This window comes from Symphalangus syndactylus, chromosome 9 (genome assembly GCF_028878055.3).
Source record: "Symphalangus syndactylus isolate Jambi chromosome 9, NHGRI_mSymSyn1-v2.1_pri, whole genome shotgun sequence".
In the NCBI taxonomy this organism is placed as follows: domain Eukaryota; kingdom Metazoa; phylum Chordata; class Mammalia; order Primates; family Hylobatidae; genus Symphalangus; species Symphalangus syndactylus.
The window spans coordinates 133,233,931-133,261,539 of record NC_072431.2 but is presented as its reverse complement, the minus strand read 5'-3'; the positions used below and the strand labels follow the sequence as shown (position 1 = coordinate 133,261,539).

The window sequence follows — 27,609 nt, the reverse complement described above, 5'->3', positions numbered from 1 at the left end:
GTTCTGGCTTTCCTTAACTACTATGTACAAACATTTTTATCACAAACATTTATCCCCAGCACGAAAATAGTGCCTTGCACATAGGAGGTTCTGAACAAACCTGTTGAAGGAGTGAATCAATCCCAGAGATGACTTTAGAATGATATAATTAGAAGAGTGTCTTGTATTACTCTGGAGTATATCTCTACATTCGTATCAAGGTCTTTTACTTCACCTGAAACTCCTTAACCTTAAATCTTTTCTGCTTCTCCAAATCATGTTGTCTGGATATTTAACCTGTGCACTAATTTTCTCATCAGAGAGATAATCCTTGCTTTAAATCACAGAATCTTTAATAAAGTTAGTTATAAAGATGAGCCCATCAGATAAAATATAGCTTTTCTTTAGGACAGTTTATTTTTGGAAGCCTTCCTGATTTCCCAACTAGAAAGGACTTTAATTCATAGTATTTAGTGCCTTCTCAAACATAATTTGCTCAAGATCAGGGACTGAATTATTTAAATTTTTCTCTCCTGTAGTGCTCAACAAAGTATCTCATAATTGGATTGACTTGTGGGCATAGTCGTCTTTGCTCTAAAAGCTATACAGAATAGATAATTGTGAAATAGAAAGTATGGGCAAAAAAATTTAAGATTAATTGGGCAGCAGCCATTAGATCTTTGTTAGGGTATTCCCAGAGTGTCCTTTGCTTGGTGACATAAGAATAGCCTCATCTCATTCTGTAGACATATATCTTGCTTTTTAGAAAAGATTCAAGGCAGTTTATGAAATGCAAGTTACAGTAGGGTGATCAATTACAAATAGGCTAAAGGACAAACAAGCATAAGGAATTAAAATGAAGCTAGCAATAAGGTTAATATAAACAGACATCCTTGAAGTCCTGTATACTTGTTATATAAACTACCATTTTTCTCTGGGAATTCTAATAACCAATTTACATGGGGAGATGTATCTGTTACACAGTTGAATGTTCTAGGAAGATCTAGCTACTTTTGTTTTAATGACAGGAACTTCAAATTTCTATCATCAGGGTTAGTGATAAGTTTAGAGTTCATGGTATCATTTTGAATCTCATAGCTTTGAGTTTTGAACTGAATTTGAGGATTTATAAGTTATCTAAAGGAATGACAAGGATATTTTTAAAGCCAACCTAACCATGTGAATATTTTGAAAAGTTTAGTATTTTAATGCCAGTTAAAGCTCTGTAATGTATACCAAATAATACATCTTAAAACTTGCTCTTACCTAGGAAGGCTAATAATCTCTTACTAGCCTTAATATGGTATTGTGAAAATGTCTTCGTTCTTTTCTTTTGAAGGTATTGTCCTTCTTGTAAAACTGATTCCAGTGAAGTTGTAAAGGCTGGTGAAAGACTCAAGATGAGTAAAAAGAAAGCAAAGATGCCGTCAGCTAGTACTGAAAGCCGGAGAGACTGGGGCAGGGTAAAGAAGAAATTCCCCTTTTCTTCCTAATAGCAAGTTATATTATATAATGTTTTAATACCAATAGTAGTAATGGTATAAAAGATTAAACAGTATCATTAATTTGTTAATATCAATAGTACTTAAATTACATAAACAGTTGGATTCCTATTTTATTCACATCTCAGAATTAAGGGCTTTCATTAAAAATTAACATAACTGATTTCTCAAAGTTTGTTTTGCGTCTTGTAGGGAATGGCTTGTGTTGGTCGTACGAGAGAATGTACTATTGTCCCTTCTAATCATTATGGACCCATTCCTGGTATTCCTGTTGGATCAACTTGGAGATTTAGAGTTCAGGTATGTTTTAACATTGGCTTAGTTGAAAGGGGAAAATTGGCTATCAGATTATAGCAATGTTAATGTCTGTTGATTGTAAGTGAACCTAACACATGACATTCACTTGTTAGAATGAAATATATTTTTTAGGATGGGTGTACTCTTCCTGGAGGTTAACAAAGGAACCTACGTCACAGAATTGGGCATTAACTATGCATTTTTATCACTTTGTTTTTACTGTTCTGTTGTAATTATGGTAGTAACCATTATTGTTAAGCTTTCTAAACAGCCTTTCTTGCCAAAAATTTAGCATTTGAAATATTAAACTTGAATCGTGTGGCAAATTCTCATTGAATGTCGTGGAACTCTAAGCTTGTTTCAGGTGTTGTTTTTGGGATTTATCCTCCTGAACAAATAACTAAGACGTTGGGCAGAGGAAGTGCCAGCTAATCCGAGAATAAAATAATTTCCCGTTTCCAGTTACAGACACCCAGGATTCTGAAAAATAGAGTGGCTTTATTTTTTATTTTTTTTATTTTTTGAGACGGAGTCTTGCTCTGTTGCCTAGGCTGGAGTGCAGTGGTGTGATCTCAACTCACTGCAAGCTCTGCCTCTCGGGTTCACGCCATTCTCCTGCCTCAGCCTCCCAAGTAGCTGGGACTACAGGCGCCCGCCACCATGCCCGGCTAATTTTTTGTATTTTTAGTAGAGATAAAGTTTCACCGTGTTAGCCAGGATGGTCTCAATCTCCTAACCTCGTGATCCGCTTGCCTCGGCCTCCCATTACAGGCATGAGCCACTGCGCCCGGCCTAGCTTTAATTTTTATATTGAATGGCCCTGGTACTTAGACCTTTAATACAATATAACATTTAGATAACATACACTTATCCTTTGGTATCTGTGGGGGATTGGTTCAAGATCCCCTATAGACACCAAAGTCTGTGGATGCTCAAATTGCACACAAGCTCAGGCTGGTGTGGTGGCTCACAGATGTAATCCCAGTACTTTGGGAGGCCGCAGCAGCCAAATCGCTTGAGGCCAGGAGTTGGAAACCAGCCTTGCCAACATGGTGAGACCCATCTCTACTAAAAATACAAAAATCAGACGGGTGTGGTGGCAAGCGCCTATAATCCCAGCTACTCAGGAGGCTGAGGCAGGAGAATTGCTTGAACCCAAGAGGCAGAGGTTGCAGTGAGCCGAGATTGTGCCACTGCACTCCAGCCTAGGTGACAGAGCGAGACTGTCTCAAAAAAAAAAAAAAAAAAAAAAAAAATCCTTTATACAATGGTGCGGTATTTTCATATAACCTATGCACATCCTCCTTTATACGTTAAATCATCTCTAGATTACCTATAATACCTAATAGCGTGTAAATGCTGTGTAAATAGTTGTTAACACTATATTGTTTGGGGAATCATGACAAGAAAAAGTCTGGACAGATTCAGTACAGACACAGCCGTCTATTTTTTTTTTTCCCAAATGTTTTCTACTCTCTTTGACTTGGCAGATGTGGAACCTGTGGGCCAACTGTAATACATAAAAATGGCTTAAAAAGCTATGTATATATTAAATACTAGTAAATAATTTATATTTTAAAAACGCACCCTACTTTTCATCTTTTTTTTATTTGTTTGGAGACAGAGTTTCACTCTTGTTGCCCAGGCTGGAGTGCAATGGCACGATCTTGGCTCACCACAACCTCCACCTCCCGGGTTCAAGCAATTCTCCTGCCTCAGCCTCCCAAGTAACTGGGATTACAGGCATGCACCACCACGCCTGGCTAATTTTGTATTTTTAATAGAGACAGGGTTTGTCCATGTTGGTCAGGCTGATCTCGAACTCCCAACCTCAGGTGATCCGCCTATCTCAGCCTCCCAAAGTGCTGGGATTATAGGAGTGAGCCACTGTGCCTGGCTTCATCATCATTTTCTGTTTCTCAGAGGCAGCCACTTTAAAATTTTAGTTGTATCCTATGCATTTACCTTCTTATTTCTTTCTTTCTTTCTTTCTTTTTTTTTTTTTTTTTTTTTTAAAGAGACAGCGTCTTGCTCTATCACCCAGGCTGGAGTGTAGTAGCAGTTACAGCTCACTGTAACTTCAGACTTCTGGGCTCAAGTGATCATTCCACCTAGCTAAGACTAAAGATGTAAAGATGTATACCACCATGCCTGGCTGTGTTTTTTTGTTTTGTTTTGTTTTTTGGTAGAGACAGAGTCATGCTATGTTGCCCAGGCTAGTCTCAGACTCCTGGCCTAAAGCAGTGCTCCAGCCTTGGCCTCGCAAAGCACTGGGATTATAGGCTTTGTGGCGGTGGTGGTGGCAGGCATGGCAGCAGCTTCTCCTCCTCCTCCTCCTCCTCTTCCCTCCTCCCCCTTCCTCCTGGATGCAGTGCCATAATCACAGTCCCCTCCTGGGCTCCAGCTATCCTTTACCCTGAGCCACCAGAGTAGCCAAGACTACAGGCACACACCACCACACCCAGCTGATTTTTGTGTTTTTTTGTAGAGTCGGGGTTTCACCATGTTGCCCAGACTGATCTTGAATCCCTGGGGTCAATTCCTCCTGCCTTAGTTTCCCAAAGTACTGGGATTACAGGTGTGAGCCACTGTGCCTGGCCCTACCTTCTTATTTCTATTAATAAATAATGTATTTATACTGTTTTTTTTTAATTCATCTTTTAGTTGTATTCACTTCTTTCTTTCTTTTTTGAGATGGAGTTTTGCTGTTGTTGCCCAGGCTGGAGTGCAGTGGCACAATCTCGGCTCCCCGCAACCTCTGCCTCCTGGGTTCAAGCAATTCTTCTGCCTCAGCCTCCCAAGTAGCTGGGATTACAGGCTTGCGCCACCATGCCCAGCTAATTTTGTATTTTTAGTAGAGATGAGGTTTCTCCGTGTTGGTCAGGCTGGTCTCAAACTCCTGACCTCAGGTGATCCACCTGCCTTGGCCTCCCAAAGTGCTAGGATTACAGGTGTGAGCCGCCGTGCCCGGCCATATTAACTTCTTTCTGTGGAAGATGAAACATTTAGTTTAATACTCTCTGTGTTCTCTTATCTTTGCAATAGTTGTATTATAATTTTGGTTGAACCAGTATTCAAAGTTTAGGTTTTTATGACTTTGGATCTATAAATACAATAAAAAACTGTATATAAATTTGAATATAATACTATAAATATAGTAAAAATACACTTTGTGTATTTCTAATTGCCTTATTTTTTTGCGTCTTTTTTTCATATACCTGTCTGTCACGTATTTATTTTCTAAACTCTGAAAGCCTCCCTGTGTAGTCTAAGATGACTATGAGGTTGTTTTCCCGAGCAACTAGTGAGATCGATTTGCTATTTAGAAAATGGGGAATATTCAGGAAAAACTGATTATTTTGGCCAGGGTTGAGGTGGGGAGATCAAATGGTACCTTCTGCTGAGTTGTTTCAAAAGCCAAAACCTTTCCAGGTTCTGTTGCTATCGCCTTCTTGTTGGCTTCTAAAAGCTTCTAAAGTGCCTTTCCACCCCCGCCCCAAATTATTGTGCAAGCTTGAATTCAGTTTCCTTTACTCTGCTAAGAACAACTGTATTGGCCAGGCGTGGTGGCTCATGCCGTAATCCCAACACTCTTGGGGGCTGAGGCAGGAGGATTCCTTGAGCCCAGGAGTTCAAGACCAGCCTGGGCAACATGGTGAGACCGCTGTCTCTACCAAAAAAACAAAACAAAACAAAACAAAACCAATTGTATGACAAACAGATGAACTACAATACCTTTTTCAGGGAGTTTGAAGTTCACAAAGAAGTGACACTTGTTTCAGTGAGGCAGGAATGAAGATACAAGGGGAAAAGCAGTCATCCATTGAAGTAGAAATGATTAAAGTAGAAACGGATAGCATGTTTGGGCAACATTGAGTAGTTTTGGCTCAGGCATATATGTTCCTTGAAGGAGAAGCTGCAGATAAGGCTAGGAAGAATAGATAGGAGCCATATTTAGAGAGAGTAATAAATCATGTTGACCTGGGTTTGATACTGTGTGACCACTTAATATATTTTAAGCAGTTGAAAGTCAAATGCAGAATTATTTTTAAAAGAATCATCCAGTTTGTGATAGATAGGATGGGTTTGAAGGAGCAAAACTAGAGGTGGTAAAAAAAAGGAACTATTGTAAGCATTCATGACTCAAACTAAGATTGAACAGTGGAAGTAAAAGAAGATGGATTTGAGAAATTTAGGAGGTAAAATCAGCAATCCTTGTAACCAAAAGGGTTTGAGGAATAATAAGGGAGAAGAATGGGGCTAACATAACTCCTGCATTTTTGACTTCACAAACTAGGTAGGCAACAGGGCCACTATCCAAGACTAGAAATAAGAGAGAAACGATATGGACTGCTGCTAGTCCTCTTTTAGCTGAGTTGAGCTGGAAGTTCCAATAGACATAAGATAATTATTTACTAGTTATTGTGCAACTCAGAATTCTACGCAATCAGTTTTAGAATTCTCAGAACCTAAAGGTTATGTTTGAGGAGATTTAAAATGAGAAAGCAAAAGATAGAACTCTGTGAGATTCACTTCTTGGGTCTTTAGGTACCAATAATATATATGAAAGCATTTTGTAAATGTATCTTAACTGTTCAGAGATATTTTGAGACTCTCTTGAATTGTTTTATAGGTGAGCGAAGCAGGTGTTCACAGACCCCATGTTGGTGGAATTCATGGTCGAAGTAATGATGGGGCTTATTCTCTTGTCCTGGCTGGTGGATTTGCAGATGAAGTCGTAAGTCATTATACAACCTTACTCATTAGTACCTGCCTTGATCATTTGTAAAATACAATAGCTTTGCCTAGGATACATCAAATACTATTGTGTCTTTTTAGCAGTTTTTGTTGAAGTAATCAGTTTTATACAAGTTAGAAAGTAAATCATTTGACAGTGTTTATTTTTTACATGTATTGGTTTGACTTATATGTGTTTGTGAAGTGATTATTACAAGGAAAACATTCTCTATAGAGCTTTTATTTTTTTCCTTGTTTTGTTTTTTTTTTTTTTTTTTTTTTGGGACGGAGTCTCGCTATATCACCTGGGCTGGAGTGCAGTGGTGCGATCTCTGCTCCCTGCAACCTCTGCCTTTGGGTTCAAGTGATTTTCCTGCCTCAGCCTCCCAAGTATGTGAGATTTCAGGTGCCTGCCATCACACCTGGCTAATTTTTGTATTTTTATGTATTTATTTTTTGAGGCAGAGTTTTGCTTTTGCCACCCAGGCTGGAATGCAATGGCTCAACCTTGGCTCACTACAATCTCCTCCTCCCAGGTTCAAGCGATTCTCCTGCCTCCACCTCCCGAGTAGCTGGGATTACAAGTATGCACCACTGCGCCTGGCCAATTCTTGTATTTTTAGTAGAAATGGGGTTTCACCACGATGGCCAGGCTGGTCTCGAACTCCTGACCTCAGGTGATCCTCCCGCCTTGGCCTCCCAAAATGTTGGGATTACAGGCGTGAGCCACCACACCCAGTCAGTTTTTAGTAGAGCTGGGGTTTCGCCACGTTGGCCAGGTTGGTCTGGAACTCCTGACCTCAGATGATCTGCCCACCTTGGCTTCCCAAACTGCTGGGATTATAGGCGTGAGCCATGGTGCCCATCCTCTATAGAGCTTTTTTTGTCACTCTTCTTTAAGTTTTCTCTTTTAAAAAATAAAAACTGGTTCCCGTGTTAAATCTATAGAGTTTATTTTTTAAAATTAAACTTACTATTTTGAGATAGTTGTAGATTCACATGTGGCATTAGAAACAATACAGAGGGCCGAGTCCAGTGGCTCATGCCTGTAATGCCAGCACTTTGAGAGGCTGAAGTGGGTGAATCTCTTGAGCTCAGGAGTTCAAGACCAGCCTGGGCAACATGGCAAAGTCCTGTCCCTACCAAAAAAAAAACAGAGAAATTAGCTGGGTATGGTGGCATGTGCCTGTAGTCCTGGCTACTCAGGAGGATGAGGCAGGAGGATTGCTTGAGCCTAGGAGGTCGAGGCTGTAGTGAGCCGTGATCATGCCAGTGCAGCACTCCAGCCTGGGTGACAGAGAGCGAGACCCTGTCTCCTTTTAAAAAAAAAAAGGTGGGAAGGGGATCCCGTGCCCTCTACCCAGTTTCTCCCAGTGGTGACATCTTGCAAAACTATATAGTACAATATCAGAACCAGGATATTGACACTGTACAGTCAGGGGCTGAACATTTATATTACCACAGTTTCCCTTATTGTGTTGTCCTTTTATAGCTACACCTATCAGACATAGCCCCCCACTGCTTCTTACTTCTTAACCTCTGACAACCACTAATCTTTTCTCCTTTTTTTTTTTTTTTTTTTTTTTTTTTTTTTTTTTTTTTTTTTTTTTGAGATGGAATCTTGCCCTTGTCGCCCAGCTTGGAGTGCAATGGCACCATCTCAGCTTGCTGCAACTAGCCTCCTGAATAGCTGGGATTACAGGCGCCCGGTTAATTTTTGTATTTTTACTAGAGGTGAGGTTTCTCCATACTGGCCAGGCTAGTCTGGAACTCCTGGCCTCAGGTGATCTGCCCACCTCGGCTTCCCAAAATGCTGGGGTTACAGGTATAAGCCACCGTGCCGAGCCTTTTTTTTTTTTTTTTTTTTTTTTTAAGATAGAGTCTCACTCTGTTTCCCAGGCTACAAGGCAGTGATGCAATCTCGGCTCACTGCAACCTCTGCCTCCCAGGTTCAAGTGATTCTCCTGGCGCAGCTTTCTGAGTAGCTGGGACTACAGGCATGCATCACCATGTCTGACTAATTTTTGTATTTTTAGTATAGATGGGGTTTCACCATGTTGGCCAGGCTGGTCTCAAACTCCTGACCTCAAGTGACCCGCCCACTTCAGCCTCCCAAAGTGCTGGGATTATAGGCGTGAGCCACTGCTCCCAGCCTCATTTCTTCATTCTTATAATTTTGTCACTTCAAGAATTTTTATAAATGGAAGTATGTAGTATACTATATATTAACCTTTAGGATTGGCTTTTTCCACTCAGCATGATTCTCTGGAGATTGTGGCGTGTATCAATAGTTCATTCCTTTTTATTGCCAAGTACTAGTCCATGGTGTGCATGTACAACAGTTCATTTAATCATTTACTCATGGAAGAACAGCTGGGTTCTTTTGAGTTTTTAGCCATTACAGATAAAGCTACAGTAAATATTTGTGAACAGGTTTTTTGTAAACATAAGTCTTTATTTCTTTGGAATAAATGCCCCAGAAGTGCAATTCCTGGGTCACATGTGGCAGTTGCATGTTCAGTTTTTGTGAGAAACTGCCAAACTGTTTTCTCCAGTGACTATACCGTTTTACGTTCCTGTCGGCAATATACGAGTGATCCAGTTTCTCTGCATCTCACCAGCATTCGCTGTTGTTGCTGTTTTTTGTTTTAGCCATTCTCATAGGTGTGTAGTCATATTGTTGGACGTGATTCGTTTGCTTATTTGCCATCTGTATAGCCTCTTTAGTAGTATAGCGCTTCAGGTTTTTTGGCCATTTTCTAATTGGGTTGTTTGTTTTTTTACTGTTTATCAGATATGTGGTCTTCAGGTATTTACTTGCTTTCATGAATTGTTACAAAGATGAATCAATTCGAGTAGTTATGGAGAGAGAACACAAAATACAGTATGTTTTCAGACAGAAATAGAAAAGCGTGCTGTCTTTCTGAAAGGCAGATTTGGCAGTGCATTTACATTAACATGGCAAAGTAAATGAAAATGGAAATATTTAGGTTCATCCTTTGCATTCTTCTTTAGCATCCATATTTTGAAGCCATGTCTTTATGTATTTGTCAGAAATGCAAAAGATGTTACATAGTTTATTACAGTCAGCTCTTGGAATTTTTTAAAGGCTTTATAAATAAACCAACTAGAAATGTAGTCTCTTTAACATTTGTTTTTAGTGTCTGGGCAATTGTATTTGATCTGGTCTCTGACATTTGTTGTATTTGAGACTTGGGCCAAATTATTTAACTCTGATAACTCAGCTTCCCCATCTGTAAAAGTAAGAAATAGTAGTATTTTATGTCGGGAAGATGATTACATTAAATGAGATAATTTATGTGGCCCGAGATAATTTATGTGGCCCTTTGCACATAGCATGGACTCAAATGTTAGTTATATTCTCTGTAGCAGAATATTAAATAAGGCCAGTCACAGTGGCTCATGCCTGTAATCTCAGCACTTTCGGAGTTCGAGGTGGGCTGATCACTTGAGGTCAGGACTTCGAGACCAGCCTGGCCAACATAATGAAACCCTGTCTCTACTAAAAGTACAAAAATTCCCCAGGCGTGGTGGTGCATGCCTGTAATCCCAGCTACTCAGGAGGCTGAGGCAGGAGAATCACTTGAACCCAGGAAGCAGAGGTTGCGGTGAGCCAAGATCACATCACTGTACTCCAGCCTGGATGACAAAGTGAGACTCTGTCTTTAAAAAAAAGAAAAGAATATTATCTTAAATATATGAAGTTTATTTTCTTGTTTCCATGTTTTTGAATATAGTTAGTCAAACGTTAAAACATTTGTGAAGCTAAGTACTGATGAACTGCTAATTGTCTTAGTTAAGTCTATTACATAATGTGAAGAAAAATTTTAGGACTAAGATGACATACAGGCCTTGATCGACAGCTAAAATGTGTCTGGAAATGTTTATATATTTTATAAGTGTTTTCAACTCTTTGATCTTTCTATCGTAGGCAAGTATATCTATAGGATTAGGAAAAGGAAACCTGAATAAGCTTTTCACATTTAAGAAAAAAAGTTGCCTGAATTCTTGAATTTGATATAAATTTCATGAAGCCAGTGATCTTTGTTCTGTCTGGACGAACGGATGTGATACTCTTGCGTACCTGCTGATAACTGAGTTAATCTTTTAGCCTAGTAACTTAAGAATTAATCAAATGCTAGTTTTAGTGCCTTGTATTTTGGTGACCTCTTTTGAGAAGTGAGGACGCACAAAGATGATCTGCATCCTCTCAGTTGTCTTGGGAAGTCGTTTGCTCAGTGTTGAGGAGAAGACTCGGAAGCCAGAGTCTGGTTTTGTGTCCTGGTTGTGGAGCCATCTCTTTTCCTAGTTGTGTGATTTTAGGCCATTTACTGAACCTCTGCCACATCTGTAAAATAAGATTTATAGTACTTAAAGGCTTGCTGTGAGGTTTAAATGAATTATATGTAAAGTGCTTCTCCTAACACCACCTAACCCCCCAGTAGTAGATGTGTGTTCTACTAGCAGTGGTACAGTTTTGCAGGATGTAAAGGTTATTATGAGAGAAACTGGTAAAATTTGAGGCTATGATCTAGACAACCTTGAATTAAATCATTAAAGGAGTTTGGGGAATGTTTGTCTTTGTTGTGCTTTGGGATTATTTATCTGATAGTCTATAGGGAGGAGGCTGAGAAGTTTGGGATAAAGGTCTTCCACCTGATCTTGATGATGGCAAGAATATGAGCATCCAGCTTGTTGTCTTAGGCGGTTGCTTTAGCAGCTTGGGAGAATAATAGACGTTGGGAATAACTGAAGAACTGAGTTACTTTGGAGCAGTGCTATGTCCCTTGTGTACACAGAGCTGCTTTATGTGAGCTCTTCCCAGGCAGCAGAACTTGTTTAGGCTACTGCCTCCCAGGCACAATTTAATGGATCATTGACTAGAAGATGCAACAAAATTAGGCTGATTATTTTTCCTTAGGAAAAATATTTTATTTTTATTTTTTAATAGAGACAAGGTCTCGCTATGTCACCCAGGCTGGTCTTGAACTCCTGGGCTCAAGCAGGCCTCCTGCTTTGGCCTCCCACAGTGCTGGGATTACAGGCATGAACCATCGCGCCTGGCCTTTACATAGGAAAAATAGCCTGAAATAATATGGTTGAGTTCTTACAGTCTTGACAGTTTTTTCCCTCGTGATAATATGTTTTTGTTGATGTAATGATTAAAGTACAAATGAGTTAATGGTACAGAATTTTAGCCATGTTTCCTTGATTTGCTGCTTGAAGAATAATCAGAAATGTTTTAAATACTATTTAGCTTACATTTGTCTTACTATGCTCTCTTACTTTCCATTACTTTTTCTTTATGGCACTCCCATAATAACTTGAAAAGTTGACAGAGTTATGAATATGAATATTGTGGAGTCTGTCCAGATACCGGGTGGAAGACTGGTTTTGATCAGTTTAAGAAGTATTCTAAACTGTTCTAGATGTACGTATTTATTAGAATTCCTTCTCATAGAATACATACTAAAGATTAAGTTTCATAATACCTTGTTTAAAAAATATGTAGACCTTAATATTGGATTAACAAAAGGTGAAAGTAAATTTAAGGGTTTTGGACCAATAACACTTTAAGACTATGAGATGTTTAGTTGTGGCTTTTAATCCAAGGGAAAAACAAAGTATAAATAATTGACTTCTATCATAAGAATTTAGTAGACGCAAAACATCATTGTCTAAGTTGTCTAAACTAATTAAAATGATCTTGCATTAAAGAATCACTATTTTGCTAGTGTTAGTAGAATTAATTGTGCACTGATAGCTACTTTTTTTAATTTGTTTCCAGTACTGAATCAGATAGAGACAATAATATCCATATAAATTTGTAGCTGCTGTAGAAGTAATCGGAGAGCTAGTGTATATAACATCTTCTGGCCTTTTTTTTTTTTAGTAGATACTTTATATTACTTTTAGATTTTTCAAATTTTTTCCAAATTTCTTCTTAATGGGAGGCGATTATTTTACCCGAATGTGTGATACGGGTGAACCCACAGAATATGAAATAAAGGGAACTTAACTATGCTGTTAGAATTTTAATATGAAAGCCAGGGCGCAGTGGGTCATGCCTGTAATCCCAGCACTTTGGGAGGCCAAGGCGGGTGGATCACTTGAGGCCGGGAGTTCGAGACCAACATGGCCAACATGACGAAATCCCATCTCTACTAAAAATACAAAAGCTAGACAGGCGCAGTGGCAGATTCCTGTAATCCCAGCTGCTTGGGAGGCTGAGGCAGGAGAAGCGATTGAAACTGGGAGGCAGAGGCTACAGTGAGCCGAGATCATGCCATGGCACTCCATCCTGGGTGACAGAGCAAGACTGTCTCAAAAAAAAAGTTAATGTGAAGTTTTTAGGTAAACTTGCTTTTGTAGTACTTATTTATTGTCAATGCCAGAATTTGAAATTTGAGGCAGCACACTTAGGTACGGTGTAGATGTCAGCTGGAAATTTGGTTATGGAGTGTTTGTTGAAGTGGTATTATCTATAAAGAACCTACAAGCTAGTATTGATAAGTTTTAACATTGAATTGAATAAAATATAATATTTAAATCCATAAGACCTTACCTCGTTTGTAACATTCTATTGATTATTTTACTACATATATAGCATGAGACTAACCATATTTGGAGATGTTGAAAAGTATAATTTAAAGTGAAAGTGTTAGGTCAAGTTATATAACTTGAAGGTATACTACACACAAGATTGCATTTAAATTTTGCATTATTTTGGGAGATGCCTCAAGAGAAAATGTCAACTCATAACATCCTAATGAAATGTTTTGACTCTGAAATAAGAATTGATGAAATTATACTTGGGTTTAGCTTTCTTAATAAAGAAAATCTTCTCTGACAGGACCGAGGTGATGAATTCACATACACTGGAAGTGGTGGTAAAAATCTTGCTGGTAATAAAAGAATTGGTGCACCTTCAGCTGATCAAACATTAACAAACATGAACAGGTACTACTGTAAACACTGTTTAGAATTTGAACATTGAATAAAAGTTTTATTATAGGACTGTAAATTGTAACTTACATTGCAGAGGAGAATTTCAAACTGGGAGTTAAAGATCTGAAATTAAAATTCCAGTGCCTGATTATGTAATTGTTTATCAGCATCCTAACATATCTTTATACCGTTATTTTTTAAATGCCATAATTTCTAGTCTTAATGAATACATGTGGTATGCATTTGAAAATGTTAACAACTTTGAAGGAGCCTGTGTAATTTAAGTGAAATTGAGAATAAGGTGGCTTGTTTACTACTACATTGGTCAAAGCTAAAAGTGACAAACTCCTTTTTAGAGTAAACTCAGTAATGTGAAATAAAGTTATGTTTGGGAGCCACATTTATGTACATAAATGAAGGATAAGGTAACTTAATCAGATCTGTACTGAATGTACTTTTAGAATGTCTGCTAATCAGATATCTTCTAAGAGTTGTTAAAGGGAATGTTCATTTAGTTACAAAAGTGATCTTTTCTAACTAAATCCCCTTAAGACATTACAAAAGAGCCACCGTGTGCTGACCTTTATTCTATAGAAATACTAATGACATCTCAGCTCCCATGGGTACAGAAAATTTATTAATTTCAAAATGTTTTATAAATGCATGCTAATACCAATATTAATAAGTAACCCAGACCACCAGATAGCAAAAATCACATTATAGTTTGTCCTACTGAAATTTTTGTGAACGTTTCATAAAGTTAACTGTTTTTATATCCTGTTATTAAGGGTATTTCGTCGATTGAATAAAAGTGAGTGTTTTTCACTTTGAGTCTACATCACTCAGTTTTAAGTAGTGTCCCCTTAATTTCTGATTACTGTGTGATGTAAAGAATATACGAGTGTGATTTCAAGACATTCATGTGTATCACTTTACATAGAATCTCTGTTTTTATGTGTTCTATATTGTTTCTGACAGTAGGATTATTTTTACTGAACCAGCAGAGGAGACAGGTCAGATTTGCTGGTGAAAACATTCTTGAGACACAGGAGCTTAGCTATTCTTTTCTAGCAAGAAAGCAGTCCTTCAAGAAGAATGTCTTAAAATAAATATTTTGATGTGTTTTTGTCAATGAAAATGTATCTCAAATTTGCAAAAGGACTCTTTCAAGTTGTCAAATCTGAAAATTATTTTTCCCTTTAATAATCGATAATTTTGCTTGAAAGGAACTTCCTTCATAACTATCCACCATTGTAATGTACATGTTAGATTCCTTTCACACTTTTGGATAATCTGATAAGTACCGCTACAGTCTCATTAGAAAATAATTGACAAGCAGGAAACATGTTTGCTATAAAGAGGAGATAGTGAAAATGAAATACCAACTGAAAACAATTTAGAATTGAATTATCAGAGAGACTTTAACATCCCGTCTGTCAGTTTATACGTTAAGTTGTGAATACACCTTGTGATTGTAAAGGTGCTTGAGCAAAGGTACCTGTATGTCTTACAAACATGAAAACTGAGGTGAAAGGCCCTTTGCGCTGACCCATAGTATACTCTTTCCCCAGTAGTGTATGGTTGAATTCATTTTTGCTTCTTTGCTAAGAGGTAGTTCGACACCTTCTTGCTGCTGAGTTTATTCCTATTTCTTCCCAGCTCTTCCAACTTTAAGAAACTGAAGAGGGCAGCAAAGTAACCTGGCCATCTTTTATCAGGGCAGTCAGAGGCACCTGACTGGTTGAGTGGCAGATAGATTAATGGAGGAGCTTTGTTGCTGTATTGCCTAGTTTCATCCTCTTGGACTCTTTTCATATACTTGAATAGCCTAATTACCTGAGGCCAGAAGTGAGTTGACAGTGCTGGTTAGTGGTGGCAGTAATTATGACTGAAGGTATCCGTGAGCATTAAAGCATTCCATTCAGTGGCATGAAGGTAATACTTACCCTAGCTCTTTAAGATAAAATAGGTATAATATCTCAATAGGTATTCTGTAAGTAAGATGTAATACTAGCCCTAGAGTTGATGGCTGTGTTTTTTTCTACCTTCCAGAATTTTAATGCATCTTCCTTTTAGATTAAAAAAAGGGTAACTTGGGAAGCTTCAACTCTTTGACCACAGCTATATAAGTTATTTTTTAAAACAAAATACTTTCAGTTTTATTTACTCACTAAAAATATAACTATGGTCAAGATGTTTCTTTTCAATAGGTTAGTCATATTCTTGAAGTCTATTTTTTTAACTTGAGCCTGCATAAAAAGAATTAAACCCTGAAGAAGTATTTTATGTCGTATCTGCTTTCACCAGATTGGGTATAGTTCTGTTTTTTGTTTTTTAAACCTTAAGTGTTCTCAGTGTTTTCTTTTCCCTTAAGATGTAGGTGTCCTAGAGGAAAATGCTAATTTTAAACTGATTCTAAAATTGTTATTTTAAAATACTAAAAATAATTTAAATACAGATTTTGGTACAACTAGGTTCTCCCAAGAGTAAGGTTTTCTAACATCTAATAAGCTCATTGATTTACTACTATTAGGTGAATGCATATACTAAGTAAGTTCCAGCTAAGTCAGTTACTACTTCCAATTCAGTGTTCCTCTTTGACCATGCATTAATGCATTATCAGTAAAATGTAGTGATCTCAAGCAGCCAGAAGTCTTCATTGTCGTTAGCACAGGCATTTGGATGCTTCAGGCTTATTGAAATTTATCTTTTTATGGAGACCTTTAAAGAATATTCTGATACACCACTTATTCTTAATATCTTTTAAACTTTAAGGATTCTCTATTGTCTGGAATGTGGAAAGTAGACCTGGGAAGGTCATTTGTACCTTGCTCACAAATTTATATTTCTGGATTTCTTTCTACATTATTCCAGCAATTCACCTCACACCCTTACCAAAGATCACTATTGAAACAATCATTTGCTTTAGTTTTCCAACGTTCTCCCTTCCCCCAACAAACGTTATTTACAGAAAAATTCCATGTATTTCTAGTTGTTTTCTATTATACGTGGCACAGATGTTATTACTTTCAGAAGAACCCTACAGGCTATCTGAGAACCAATCCCCTGGCTTGGGGGTGACATCAGAAAACTGATTTGTCTTCTCTGCTGGTGGGGGAAAGCATAATCCTATTATCTGGAATAATATGGAAAGAATCATAGACTCTTAACCATCAGGTAAGGTATAATTCACCTTTTAATTGAGCTAATGACTCGATTGTATGCTTGAAGAAAAATTACGTGGTATAAAGACTTTTTTGTTGTTTTTTAGGGCGTTGGCCCTAAACTGTGATGCTCCATTGGATGATAAAATTGGAGCAGAGTCTCGGAATTGGAGAGCTGGTAAGCCAGTCAGAGTGATACGCAGTTTTAAAGGGAGGAAGATCAGCAAATATGCTCCTGAAGAAGGCAACAGATATGATGGCATTTATAAGGTGCTCTATCTGGCATGACATCTTGTTTGTCATTCTTCCTGGGCTTTCAAGGCAGGGTTGTTGCAAGAAACTACTGTGGGTGGGCTCGAGGAAACAGTAGCCATCTTATATTGCTACTTTTTCTGGAAATTGAACAGATGCATAAAGCAAACTCTTAACTTCAGCACTTTAAGGCTTATTTCAAGTTCCTAGGGCAGAGTTGGGTTAAGATTTTTTTTTTTTAATATAAGTGTATGTTCTCTATAATAAAGCTATTTAAGTAACTGGCTGTTGTATAACTTGATTTTTATATACTTTTTGAATAATTTTAGTTGTAATAGATTTTCAAAGCAGAGCACATAATAATAGATTTGCGTTCTTTGTTTAAAAAGAGGCATTTGCTGCCATCTTTACGATACAAATTCTGTTAATTAGCATAATCTTGTTACTCTATTAAATTTATAGCAGTCCTCTTATGGGAAGTACTGTAATAGGAATTAAGGTCAAAACTGTTTTAGTGAATATTCTTGACTTACTATCCTTATAGCAAAGCAGTATATTCAGAAGTGGCATTTCTGGCAAAGATTATTTTGATACCACTGATGTGATGAGTAAGTCTAAACTTTAAATCTCAAACTGGCACTGAAATATTGTGATTTAGGTGGTGAAATACTGGCCAGAGATTTCATCAAGCCATGGATTCTTGGTTTGGCGCTATCTTTTAAGAAGAGATGATGTTGAACCTGCTCCTTGGACCTCTGAAGGAATAGAACGGTCAAGGAGATTATGTCTACGTTTACAGGTTAGATTACATTCGTCTAAGCTGCCTGTGTGTTCATAAAAATATACACCTCTACTATCTACATGCCTTAACACTGGATATAACCCATAGCAACTGACTGGTGGACTATAAGGGGTGAGGAATAAGATCATGCAAATAGACAGAGGAAAAGAAGAGAAAAGGTAGTATCCTAGATGTCAGACTGCCGTAGGACCAAGGGTTGTGCTTGGGAAAAGCTGGACTTGTTAATTAAAAGTAAAATATTTCCAAATCAATTTGGAAATGACTTGAAGTGTGAGGGAAAGGGATTCATAAAATTTAGGTATAGGAGGCCCTGGAAAAGGACATTTATCCTAGAGGGCACAGGGGGTGTCTCTCTGGTAGGGGAACGGTGGGGAGGTGGTTTTATAAGAGTGGTCTGCCTTCTCCCTTTCTCACTTTTCCTCACCCCTTTTCTCTCTTCCCCTGCAAAGCTGCTTCCCTGCCCTGCCACCACCTTTAGTGCTTTGTCTTTTTTCCCCTTTGCCCATGCTCAGCTGTTAACCCATAAAGACTTCGTTGATTTTGTGTGCATAGTGGATGGTATGGCTGCATTAATCCCTTCACTGCCTGTATACCCTAGAATTTGTCCCTGACACTGACTTCAGAGCATGGTTTGAGTTCATCTCCCATCATTCCCCATTGTTGTGCTTCCCATAAAAACTGCCAGCTTTATCATTTCCCCTGGCTCTGCCCACACTGCATGTGTAGGGGCTGAACTATGGGCAAGTGTCTGACCACCCAGGCAGGTGAGTGTGTGTCTTGTAATGCAAATCTGTTTCTCGTTTTGTTGTCTTTTTAAACTCATAGAATGATTGTTGAAAATAAGACCATCAGCTGCTAAAACAACTACTAAAATAATTCTTTTTAATATAAAAACAACTTTGTCAAATTCACTTTCAGAAGATTTTTCAGTTGTCCCTGTTGAGAGCATTGTTATAGATAGGTTATATTTGAAACTGAGCAGAAGCATGTGAGCCCATCTGCTATGATGAGTAATAGTCATTGAGGCCTGAAACATACGGTGCTGTGTAAGCATGACTGTTATTACAAAGCATGCTCCTCCCACCCCACCCACCCCCTCAAAGAAGGTAGCCATTGGAACATAAGGATGATAGATAGAATGTATTACTTCAAGTCTAGCTCTTAGCTGGTGGAGGATTTAGTAATTTAATTGCTTTAGGTTTTCTAAAAGCTCCTCCCCCTAACTTTAGGAGATGAGAAGTTTGACCCTTAATGTTTTTGATATTTTTTTAGATCAACTCCACAATTTACTGTGATCCAATCTGTTTGCCTTCTGTTATGTTTTGCTCTATGATTGGTTCTCATTTACCTTCACTTCTGTATTCTACTTTCCTTAAACTTTAAGGAAATCTAATCACAACTCCTGAAGACTTATCTTTCTTAGATCTCAAACTTAAGATCAGTGTATTATAAAACGGAATCTCTTAGTAGTCACAGCTACATAAATTGGGATTTTAAGAGTTGTCTGTGCTTTGAATTCTTTTCCTTTAAATGTCTATTCTATTTCTTTTATGTAAAGTTTTTCAGTTGGAGAAAGTGTAGTCTTCCCCTCCCTTTTAATTTCTCACCGGGATCTAAACCCCCCTTCTCTGTGAAGCTTAAATCTGCATTGTACTCTCCCTCCTCCCCCCATCAGTATCCAGCAGGTTACCCTTCAGATAAAGAAGGGAAGAAGACTAAAGGACAGTCAAAGAAGCAGCCCAGGGGAACCACAAAGAGGCCAATTTCAGATGGTAGGTAATGATTGCAAAATATAAATCATAACAACATACTTTTTTTTTTTTTTTTTTTTTTGAGACAGGATCTCACTCTTGTCTCACGCTGGAGTGCAGTGGAAAGATCTTGGCTCACTGTAGCCTTGACCTCCTGGCCTCAAGCGATCCACCTACCTCAACCTCCGAAGTATCCCATGGCTGTACACCACCACACCTGGCTAATTTTTGTATTTTTTGTAAAGATGGGGTTTCTCCATGTTGCCCAAGCTGGTCTTGAACTCCTGGGCAGAAGGGATCCTCCCGCCTCAGCCTCCTAAAGTGCTAGGATTACAGGCAGAAGCCACTGCATCCAGCCAACAGACTTTTTAATAAAGAGAAATATTAAGAAAATAAATTGAGAGACTTACAAGAAATGAAAGCAAAGGATTTGGCTGGGAGGGCATGGTAGAAGATGAATCTTTTGTTTAATAGTGTCAGAGCCAAATAGCAGGAAATAACAGTATCCTAAATTTTAGGGGAAATCAGATGCTGTTTTATGTTGGTTATCTTTCTGCTAAACATTACTTGTGCCAGTTAACTCTTTTGTTTCATAGTTCTGCTTAGAACCACTTGTAAGTCTGCTGATAAATTTTTAAAATAAATCTAGATGACTGTCCAAGCGCCTCCAAAGTATACAAAGCATCAGATTCAGCTGAAGCAATTGAGGCTTTTCAACTAACTCCTCAACAGCAACATCTCATCAGAGAAGATTGTCAAAACCAGAAGCTGTGGGATGAAGTGCTTGCACATCTTGTGGAAGGACCAGTATGTGAAGATTTTTTTAAATAATAACATTCTGATATTAACAAATGATAAGTAATTGTCTCATGAAGTATGTTTTTCACACATCAGTCAAAACTTCATCCTTCTACCCGGTTTTCTAATCCACTGCCACTACCTTTCAGAAATAATCTGAGGCAACACATATACATGCACCTAAATTTACTTTAAACCTCTTAGATGCTGGATTTTGACTGCTCTATGCCCAAAGTTACTTTACTTTGAGGTACTGTTCCGCAGAAGAATTTTCAGTTGTGAAACATGGTCAGTTTAATCTAAAAATCGCCACGAAAGTTTTTGTTACAGTTCCAAGTTACCTAACAGCATAAGTCTTAAGCAGTTCAGCACAATTTTCAAAAGCTACATGTTAAACTAAGTGGTAAAATTAACCAGATTATCTATTAAGTATTTTTTGTTTTTAAATTTTCATTTTTTCTTAATCACATAATTTTAAAGTAAAAAGGAATCACATGGTTAATTAATGTGTGGGTTTTGTGTTAAGCTGTGTTTTGCAAGCAAGCCTTTCTTATCAAATCCGTAAAGTTGGAGGCTTCAAATATGAACTATCTCTTCATTCTTTTTTCACTTATTGTGTCTTTAATTTTACTTATAAATTTGAATCTTCTATTAAATATTGACCCCTTGTCATTTATAATACAATTAGTTTTCTGTTTTCTTTCTCTCCAAAGTGTTGATATGCCCCTATGTCTGTATATCTTTTCTATCTAGACTTAAAGCAGCAACACAAAAACTCTACAGTTTCCTTTGTGAGAGATAGTGATTATTATTAAGGAAGAATTTTTTAAATAGGATTTTTAAACTTTTAGAAATGCTGAAATTTATCAAATATTTGGATTTATATTGGAATTGTTACTTCCTCAAATGTGATACATTGAGTTATCTTTGGCAAAATGAGGCTTACATGTTTAGAGGACAGGGGAAAGTGATTACACTTTGAGAAGTGTTTACTTGTATTTTAGTCAAGACACCCAGGCATAAGAAGAGTCTGACTTTGTTAGGTCACACTCATTTTCACTTATAGGAAATTAAGATACAGGAAGCAGTTGTTAATCAGCCTAATTATTCTCTGGTTGGGAAAGATAGGGCTTGTTAGTGATAACTGAGGTGAGTTTCCACTGTAGGTGGGAAAGAAGCAATTACAGATGGAGGAAAAAGCCACCTGAGTGATGTGAAAGTTGTCTTCCCTATGGGTAGTATCCCACTGGGACAGAATCTGACCTTCCTGGATCATATTATTGTGACCTTGCTGCTAGTGATTACTCTGGATGTTATGTACTATTGCCCTGGACAAGTTTCATGCCCATTCTCTTCAGATAGGCCAGGAACACATTTATTAAACCAGAAAAAACAGGTGTTTAGCCAACAGTGACTTTAAATAAATACATATGTGTATATATATTTATGTCCAAACTCCTTCCAAAGGCCCTGTGATCAGCAGCCCTACCTACATCTGTAGTCTCCTCTTAAACTAGTACTCTTGTGCCCAGATTGCTTGACTGCAGTGGTCACTGTTTTATTTAAACACGCTCGACATCTTGATAACCCTGGGCCTTTACATATGTACTGTTTCTCTGACTGGAATTCTCTTTTCATGTATCTCACTCTTTCATATCCTTTAAGTCTGTATAAATAGATTCCTCAGAAAGATCTTCCCAAACTACCCTTTCTAAAATAGCAGCAACTCTTTAAAATTTAGTCTAAAAAATCCAAACAGATGGGGTTACTATGTTGCCCAGACTGATCTCGAACACCTGGCCTCAGGCAGTCCTCCCGCTTCAGCCTCCTAAGTAGCAGGGTTTATAGGCATGAGTCAATTTGCCCTGTTTCATCAGTTATTACTATCTGAAACTGTTTTTTGTTTGTTTACTCTCCTGTAGGAACGTAAGTTCCAGGAGAGCACAGACTGCCTTTTTATTACCACTGTAGATGAGTGCCTAGCACATTGGAGCTACCTGTAACTCAAAATACCTGTATTAGATATACCCGTATTATAGGAACTATAGAAGTACCAGGTTAAATATTGGTCATTTACAAAGGAGTTTGTTAGGGAGAGAGTACCTGGTAGAAAGTTTTCAGCATCTCCCCATAATTGCCATATTTTAAAAATGTCTTTATAATACTTTGTCTGTAATGCATTTGACTTTAATGATCCATGTTCATAAATCAGTTAATATGAGACATCTTTTGAAATGTGACATTCAATTTTTAAATTTGAAACTTGTAAGGTTTTTTTTTTTTTTTTTTTTTTTTTTTAATATTTATAATGATTTAATGCATCCGCCCAGGTAGTAAATTTGTGAGGACTCTTCTTTACCAAGAGACTGGTATTAGCCTATGCATTGCCACCAATTCTCATTCTGGGCAATTTATTCCCTTAAATTTATCTGGGGGTCATTTTCTGTTTGAACTTACGATTTTTGATTAGATGATTCCCGATGCTTTCTCAACACCAAAATTCCATGACACTATGTTCTTTTATTCGTAAACTTGCCATAATTGCAGTAGTGTGCTGGTAAAGCATCTGTCTGTGGAGAAAAGCTCTGATTTGCAGCATTTGCCAGTTTTGGTGGTGTAAATACTCTCATCATGGCCAATTTCAAACTGCCAAAAGTTTAACTACCAGCTTTCAAGTTTTCTGGATATTTAGTAATCAATTCTCAAGGGGTGATACAACCTGGCACCCGCCCACTTCTTTTTTTTTTTTTTTTTTTTTGTTTGTTTGTTTGTTCTTGTTCTTTTATTTATGATTTTTCTTTTTTTTTTTTTTTTTTTTTTTTACATTTTTTTTTTTTTTTATTATACTTTAGGGTTTTAGGGTACATGTGCACAATGTGAGGTTTTTTTGTTTGTTTTTGAGATGGAGTTGTGGTCTGTCTCCCAGGCTGGAGTACAGTAGCATGATCTCAGCTCACTGCAACCTCCACCTCCTGGGTTCAAGTGATTCTCCTGCCACAACCTCCCAAGTAGCTGGGATTGCAGGCACCTGCCACCATGCCCGGCTAATTTCTTGTATTTTTTCTAGAGACGGGTTTGGCCATGTTGGCCAGGTTGGTCTAGCACTCCTGACCTCAAATGATCCACCCGCCTCAGCCTCCCAAAGTACGGGGATTACAGGCATGAACCACCATGCTTGGCCTTACTTTTTATATTAATATAAAAAATAAATATGAAATGCACTCCCTTACTACCTAAAATAACTGAAGGATTATCTTTATGACTATTTAGAAAAAAACTAGTTTTCCTTCTAGCTTAAAAAAAAAAAAAAAAAAACCCAGCCAAGATGAAATGGAGCCAGTAATGGCTTTTGAAGAATACAGGGTATCCATTTGATCATGTTTACATTAGGTGGCTCTACTTGTTATAATTTCATCCTACTGTATGTAAACATTAGCATCAGGAAGGTATGGGATTTTAGGATTGAGGTAAAATATCACAGAATAATCCTAGGAAAATAAATGTTTTGTTTATGGTATTAGATACTACAGAGTTGTTTCCTAGTGTTTTTTTTTTTTTAAGCTCCTAAAGGCAGATATTCAAGTTTTATAACAGCAGGAGATTGAATAGATAATACATGTTCATACACTGGAATACTGTGCAGAACAGCTTTTTGAAAAAAAGGCAGTCAGTATGTAATGACCTTGAGAGAAGTTGCCCATGATTTTTTTATTTTTTAAGTGAAAAATAGTTTATCCCTGCAATATGACGTTTAGGGGGACATTGACTTTTTAACATCATATATTGACTTTGCAACTTTTCCTACGCCATACTGTGATTTAAAACTAATGTGTATGGAATGGGGTTTCTTTATGTAAGTTTGCTCTTCTCAGGTAGTCACAATCAAGACTACTTGATTTTTTTAAATAGAAGACTTTTTTTTTTTTTTTTGAGACAGAGTCTCGCCATGTCGCCCAGGCTGGAGTGCAGTGGCACGATCTCGGCTCACTGCAAGCTTGGCCTTCTTGGTTCACGCCATTCTACTGCCTCAGCCTCCCCAGCAGCTGGGACTACAGGCACACGCCACCACTCCCGGCTAATTTTTTGTATTTTTAGTAGAGACGGGGTTTCACTGTATTAGCCAGGATGGTGTCAATCTCCTGCCCTTGTGATCCTCCTGCCTCAGCCTCCCAAAGTGCTGGGATTACAGGCGTGAGCCACCACTCCCGGCCTCTAAATAGAAGACATTAAATGTGACTGAAACATTTTTATTGCTAAATAATAGATGGATATATTTTGGGATACATGTGAAATTTTGATATATTCATGTAACATGTAATAATCAAATCAGGATAATTGGAATGTTCATCACTACAAACATCTTTTATGCTGGGAACGTTTGAATTATTCTCTACTAGCTGTTTTGAAGTATACAATAGATGAATTTTATTAGCATATTATGAACTGCTAACTTTTCTTTCCTTATACTTGGATACTGTTCTAGAATTTTCTGAAAAAATTGGAACAATCTTTTATGTGTGTTTGCTGTCAGGAGCTAGTTTACCAGCCTGTGACAACTGAGTGCTTCCACAATGTCTGTAAAGTAAGTAGAATTCCTTCCTCACTTTCCCTGTTAGGCATGAAGGCACACTAATCTCTATACCTGTTTTTAGCATGCTAAGAAGCATTTTCCATGAAGCAGGATAGTTGTGGAACCTTCTAGTTAAGAAGCATTTAGTTACATCTTGGTGGTAAATGCATGTTTTAATTAGATAGTAATAATAATTCAAATATGTGTCGTTTGAGGTATTCTATCAATGTTTGGAATTTTGAGGAGGGGCTGAAATGGGAAAGAAGGTAAGAGGTCATTGCTCTTGTCTGTAATAGCTTATATGTTTTATATATTATAGTGCAGACTGGAGTGTTTTCATTAATAAATAATATAAAACAGTTTATATCCAGCATCATGCCCAGATGAATTGAATATTGTGTTTTCAGTGTGGTGTAAAAGGAAAGTTTGTGTTTTAGTCAAGCCAAGGTTTGAATCTTGCTCTACCCAGTGGTGATTATGTGCCCTAACTTCAGAACTTCAGTTTCTTTTATAAAATGGAAACAAATCTACATATGAGTTTGTGCCTGGTCTTGAGTTAACTGTACATTCAATGTATTTAGTACTGCTAAATATATATATATACACACATATATATGTGTGTGTGTGCGTGTGTGTGTATTTTTTTTTTTTTTTTTTTTTTTTTTTTTTTTTTTTTTTTTTTTGATGGAATCTCTCTGTCATTCAGGGTAGAGTGTAGTGGTGCGATCTGGGCTCACTGTAACCTCTGCCTCCCCAGTTCAAGCAACTCTCCTGTCTCAGCCTGCGGAGTAGCTGGGAGTACAAGCATGCACCACCCTGCCCAGCTAATTTTTGTATTTTTTAGTAGAGACAGGGTTTCACCATGTTGGCCAGGTTAGTCTTGAACTCCTGACCTAAGGTGATCCACCTGCCTCAGCCTCCCAGAGTGCTGGGATAACAGGCATGAGCCACCATGCCTGGCTGCTAAGTATATTTTTGGAAGACTCACTATATGTTAAATGATTTGGTGAAGTATAAAATTCATTTCTAACCGAGGGAATCCTGATTTTTTTTTTCCCCTCTGGGGCTCTGTTTAGAAAGGACAGGGTTAAAATCTAACCCAAAAGATTAGGCTAGTGGCAACCATATGTAATCTCTAACTCCATCATTTTAGTAGATGAGGAAACCGATGCACAAATTACATAAATAATTTACCTGAAGGCTCCCAATATCTGCCAGAGATGAAACTAAAGCCATGACTGTAGCCTTTTCCATAGTGCAGATTCAAGCCTTTATGTTTGTTCATTCTGTACATTTCTCTCATTACCAGTTTCTGGTTCCTATTTAAAAGCATAAGTTGCTGAGTACTTACATGCTTTATGCTCAGATTAAATCGGATGTTTTTGTTTTTACCATAGGATTGCCTACAGCGCTCCTTTAAGGCACAGGTTTTCTCCTGCCCTGCTTGCCGACATGATCTTGGCCAGAATTACATCATGATTCCCAATGAGATTCTGCAGACTCTACTTGACCTTTTCTTCCCTGGCTACAGTAAAGGACGATGATATGCCTGCTTTCACTGTGTTGTTCATGGTGGCTTTTTGGACAATAAAGAATCTAAAATGGGTGGGGAGGGTGGAAGAAATGGTGGACTGTATCTCTCACGTTCTGAAGCAGCTAATCCTCTTTCCCACATAGCCATCATCTTGTGTGTGTAGTAAGAGGCCCATTTCTCAACTGTCTTTTAAATATCTAAAGGTAGTTCCTGTAACAACTAGTTTTAATGAGTAAAAAGTCAAAGCCTCAGCTCTAGTTGATATCCAAGTTACGATTTATTTTGCAACTACCTCAGGACAGAAAAGATTTATGGGGATTTTAAAAATCATTGAATAACTAGTTAAATGAAATTTTAGCTACACACTGCCTCCCAAATATTAGTTGTGCCTGGTTCTTGTAATTTGATTTTACAGAAAAGGAAATGACACTTGAGATCCTTGGAATGAACACAGCTTCTAAAGTGTGCATATACTTTTTTAACGTCTCTTCTTCCATTACAATGTGTGTTTTGCAAGAACAGGTTCATTTTTTTAGCCCACTTTGTGAACTCCATTGTGCTTTTTCCTGGTGTTTTATGCAAGTTGACTACTAATGACTAATGAGAACAATAATGAATGCATTGTTGCTGCATTAGTGTAATGTGGTGTGGTTTTGCACTTAAAAGAGGTATTCATATGCTCTAGTTGTAAATGTTCATGAAAATCCACTTCTGTACTAGTCGAACTGCTTTTAGTGTCTCACCAGTGGTTTTACATCTGCAGAGTTTTGAGGGCTGTGCTGACCTTTGAGAGGATTTGAAATTGCTTCATATTGTGATCCTAAATTTTATATTCACTATATTCCCTAAAGTATACCTTAATAAATATTTTATGATCAGAAAAGCAGCTTGTTTTGCTTTACTTTTTTACACTTGTCTGGCTTATGTTACCAGTTTTAAAGGATCCTATATCTCTGGAGTTTTTCATTGTGCATCTCTATTGAAACATTTTTTTTACTTTGCACTGGTAATGAGAACCAGAATGAAATCTTAAGCACTCAGAACAAATTTCTTCCTCAGTTTTTTTGTTTGTTTGGCATTTTGAGACAGAGTCTTGCTCTGTTGTGCAGGCTGGAGTGCAGTGGCACAGTCTCAGCTCACTGCAAGCTCCTCCATCTCCTGGGTTCACGTCATTCTCCCACCTCAGCCTCCCGAGTAGATGGGACTACAGGCGCCTGCCACCACGCCCAACTAATTTTGTTTTTGTATTTTTAG

At 37.7% G+C, this 27,609-nt stretch overlaps 1 protein-coding gene across 3 annotated transcripts in view; it reads left to right on the top strand.

Annotated features, from left to right (window-relative positions):
• The window catches only part of UHRF2 (ubiquitin like with PHD and ring finger domains 2), a 101,417-nt gene extending 74,179 nt beyond the window's left edge, over positions 1–27,238 (top strand). The window contains exons 7-16 of one of the 3 annotated variants that reach the window (XM_055294291.2): positions 1,319–1,442; positions 1,674–1,781; positions 6,412–6,516; positions 13,390–13,496; positions 16,756–16,918; positions 17,559–17,699; positions 19,378–19,474; positions 20,103–20,260; positions 24,735–24,833; positions 26,219–27,238. In XM_055294291.2, the coding sequence (XP_055150266.1) occupies positions 1,319–1,442; positions 1,674–1,781; positions 6,412–6,516; positions 13,390–13,496; positions 16,756–16,918; positions 17,559–17,699; positions 19,378–19,474; positions 20,103–20,260; positions 24,735–24,833; positions 26,219–26,365 (1,249 nt within the window). In that variant the 3' untranslated portion in view covers positions 26,366–27,238. Of the gene's footprint in view, positions 1–1,318; positions 1,443–1,673; positions 1,782–6,411; positions 6,517–13,389; positions 13,497–16,755; positions 16,919–17,558; positions 17,700–19,377; positions 19,475–20,049; positions 20,261–24,734; positions 24,834–26,218 lie in introns of those variants that run through there. The other 2 variants (XM_063609195.1, XR_010113579.1) reach the window with 2 other exon arrangements.
• The last annotated feature ends 371 nt before the right edge of the window (positions 27,239–27,609 follow it).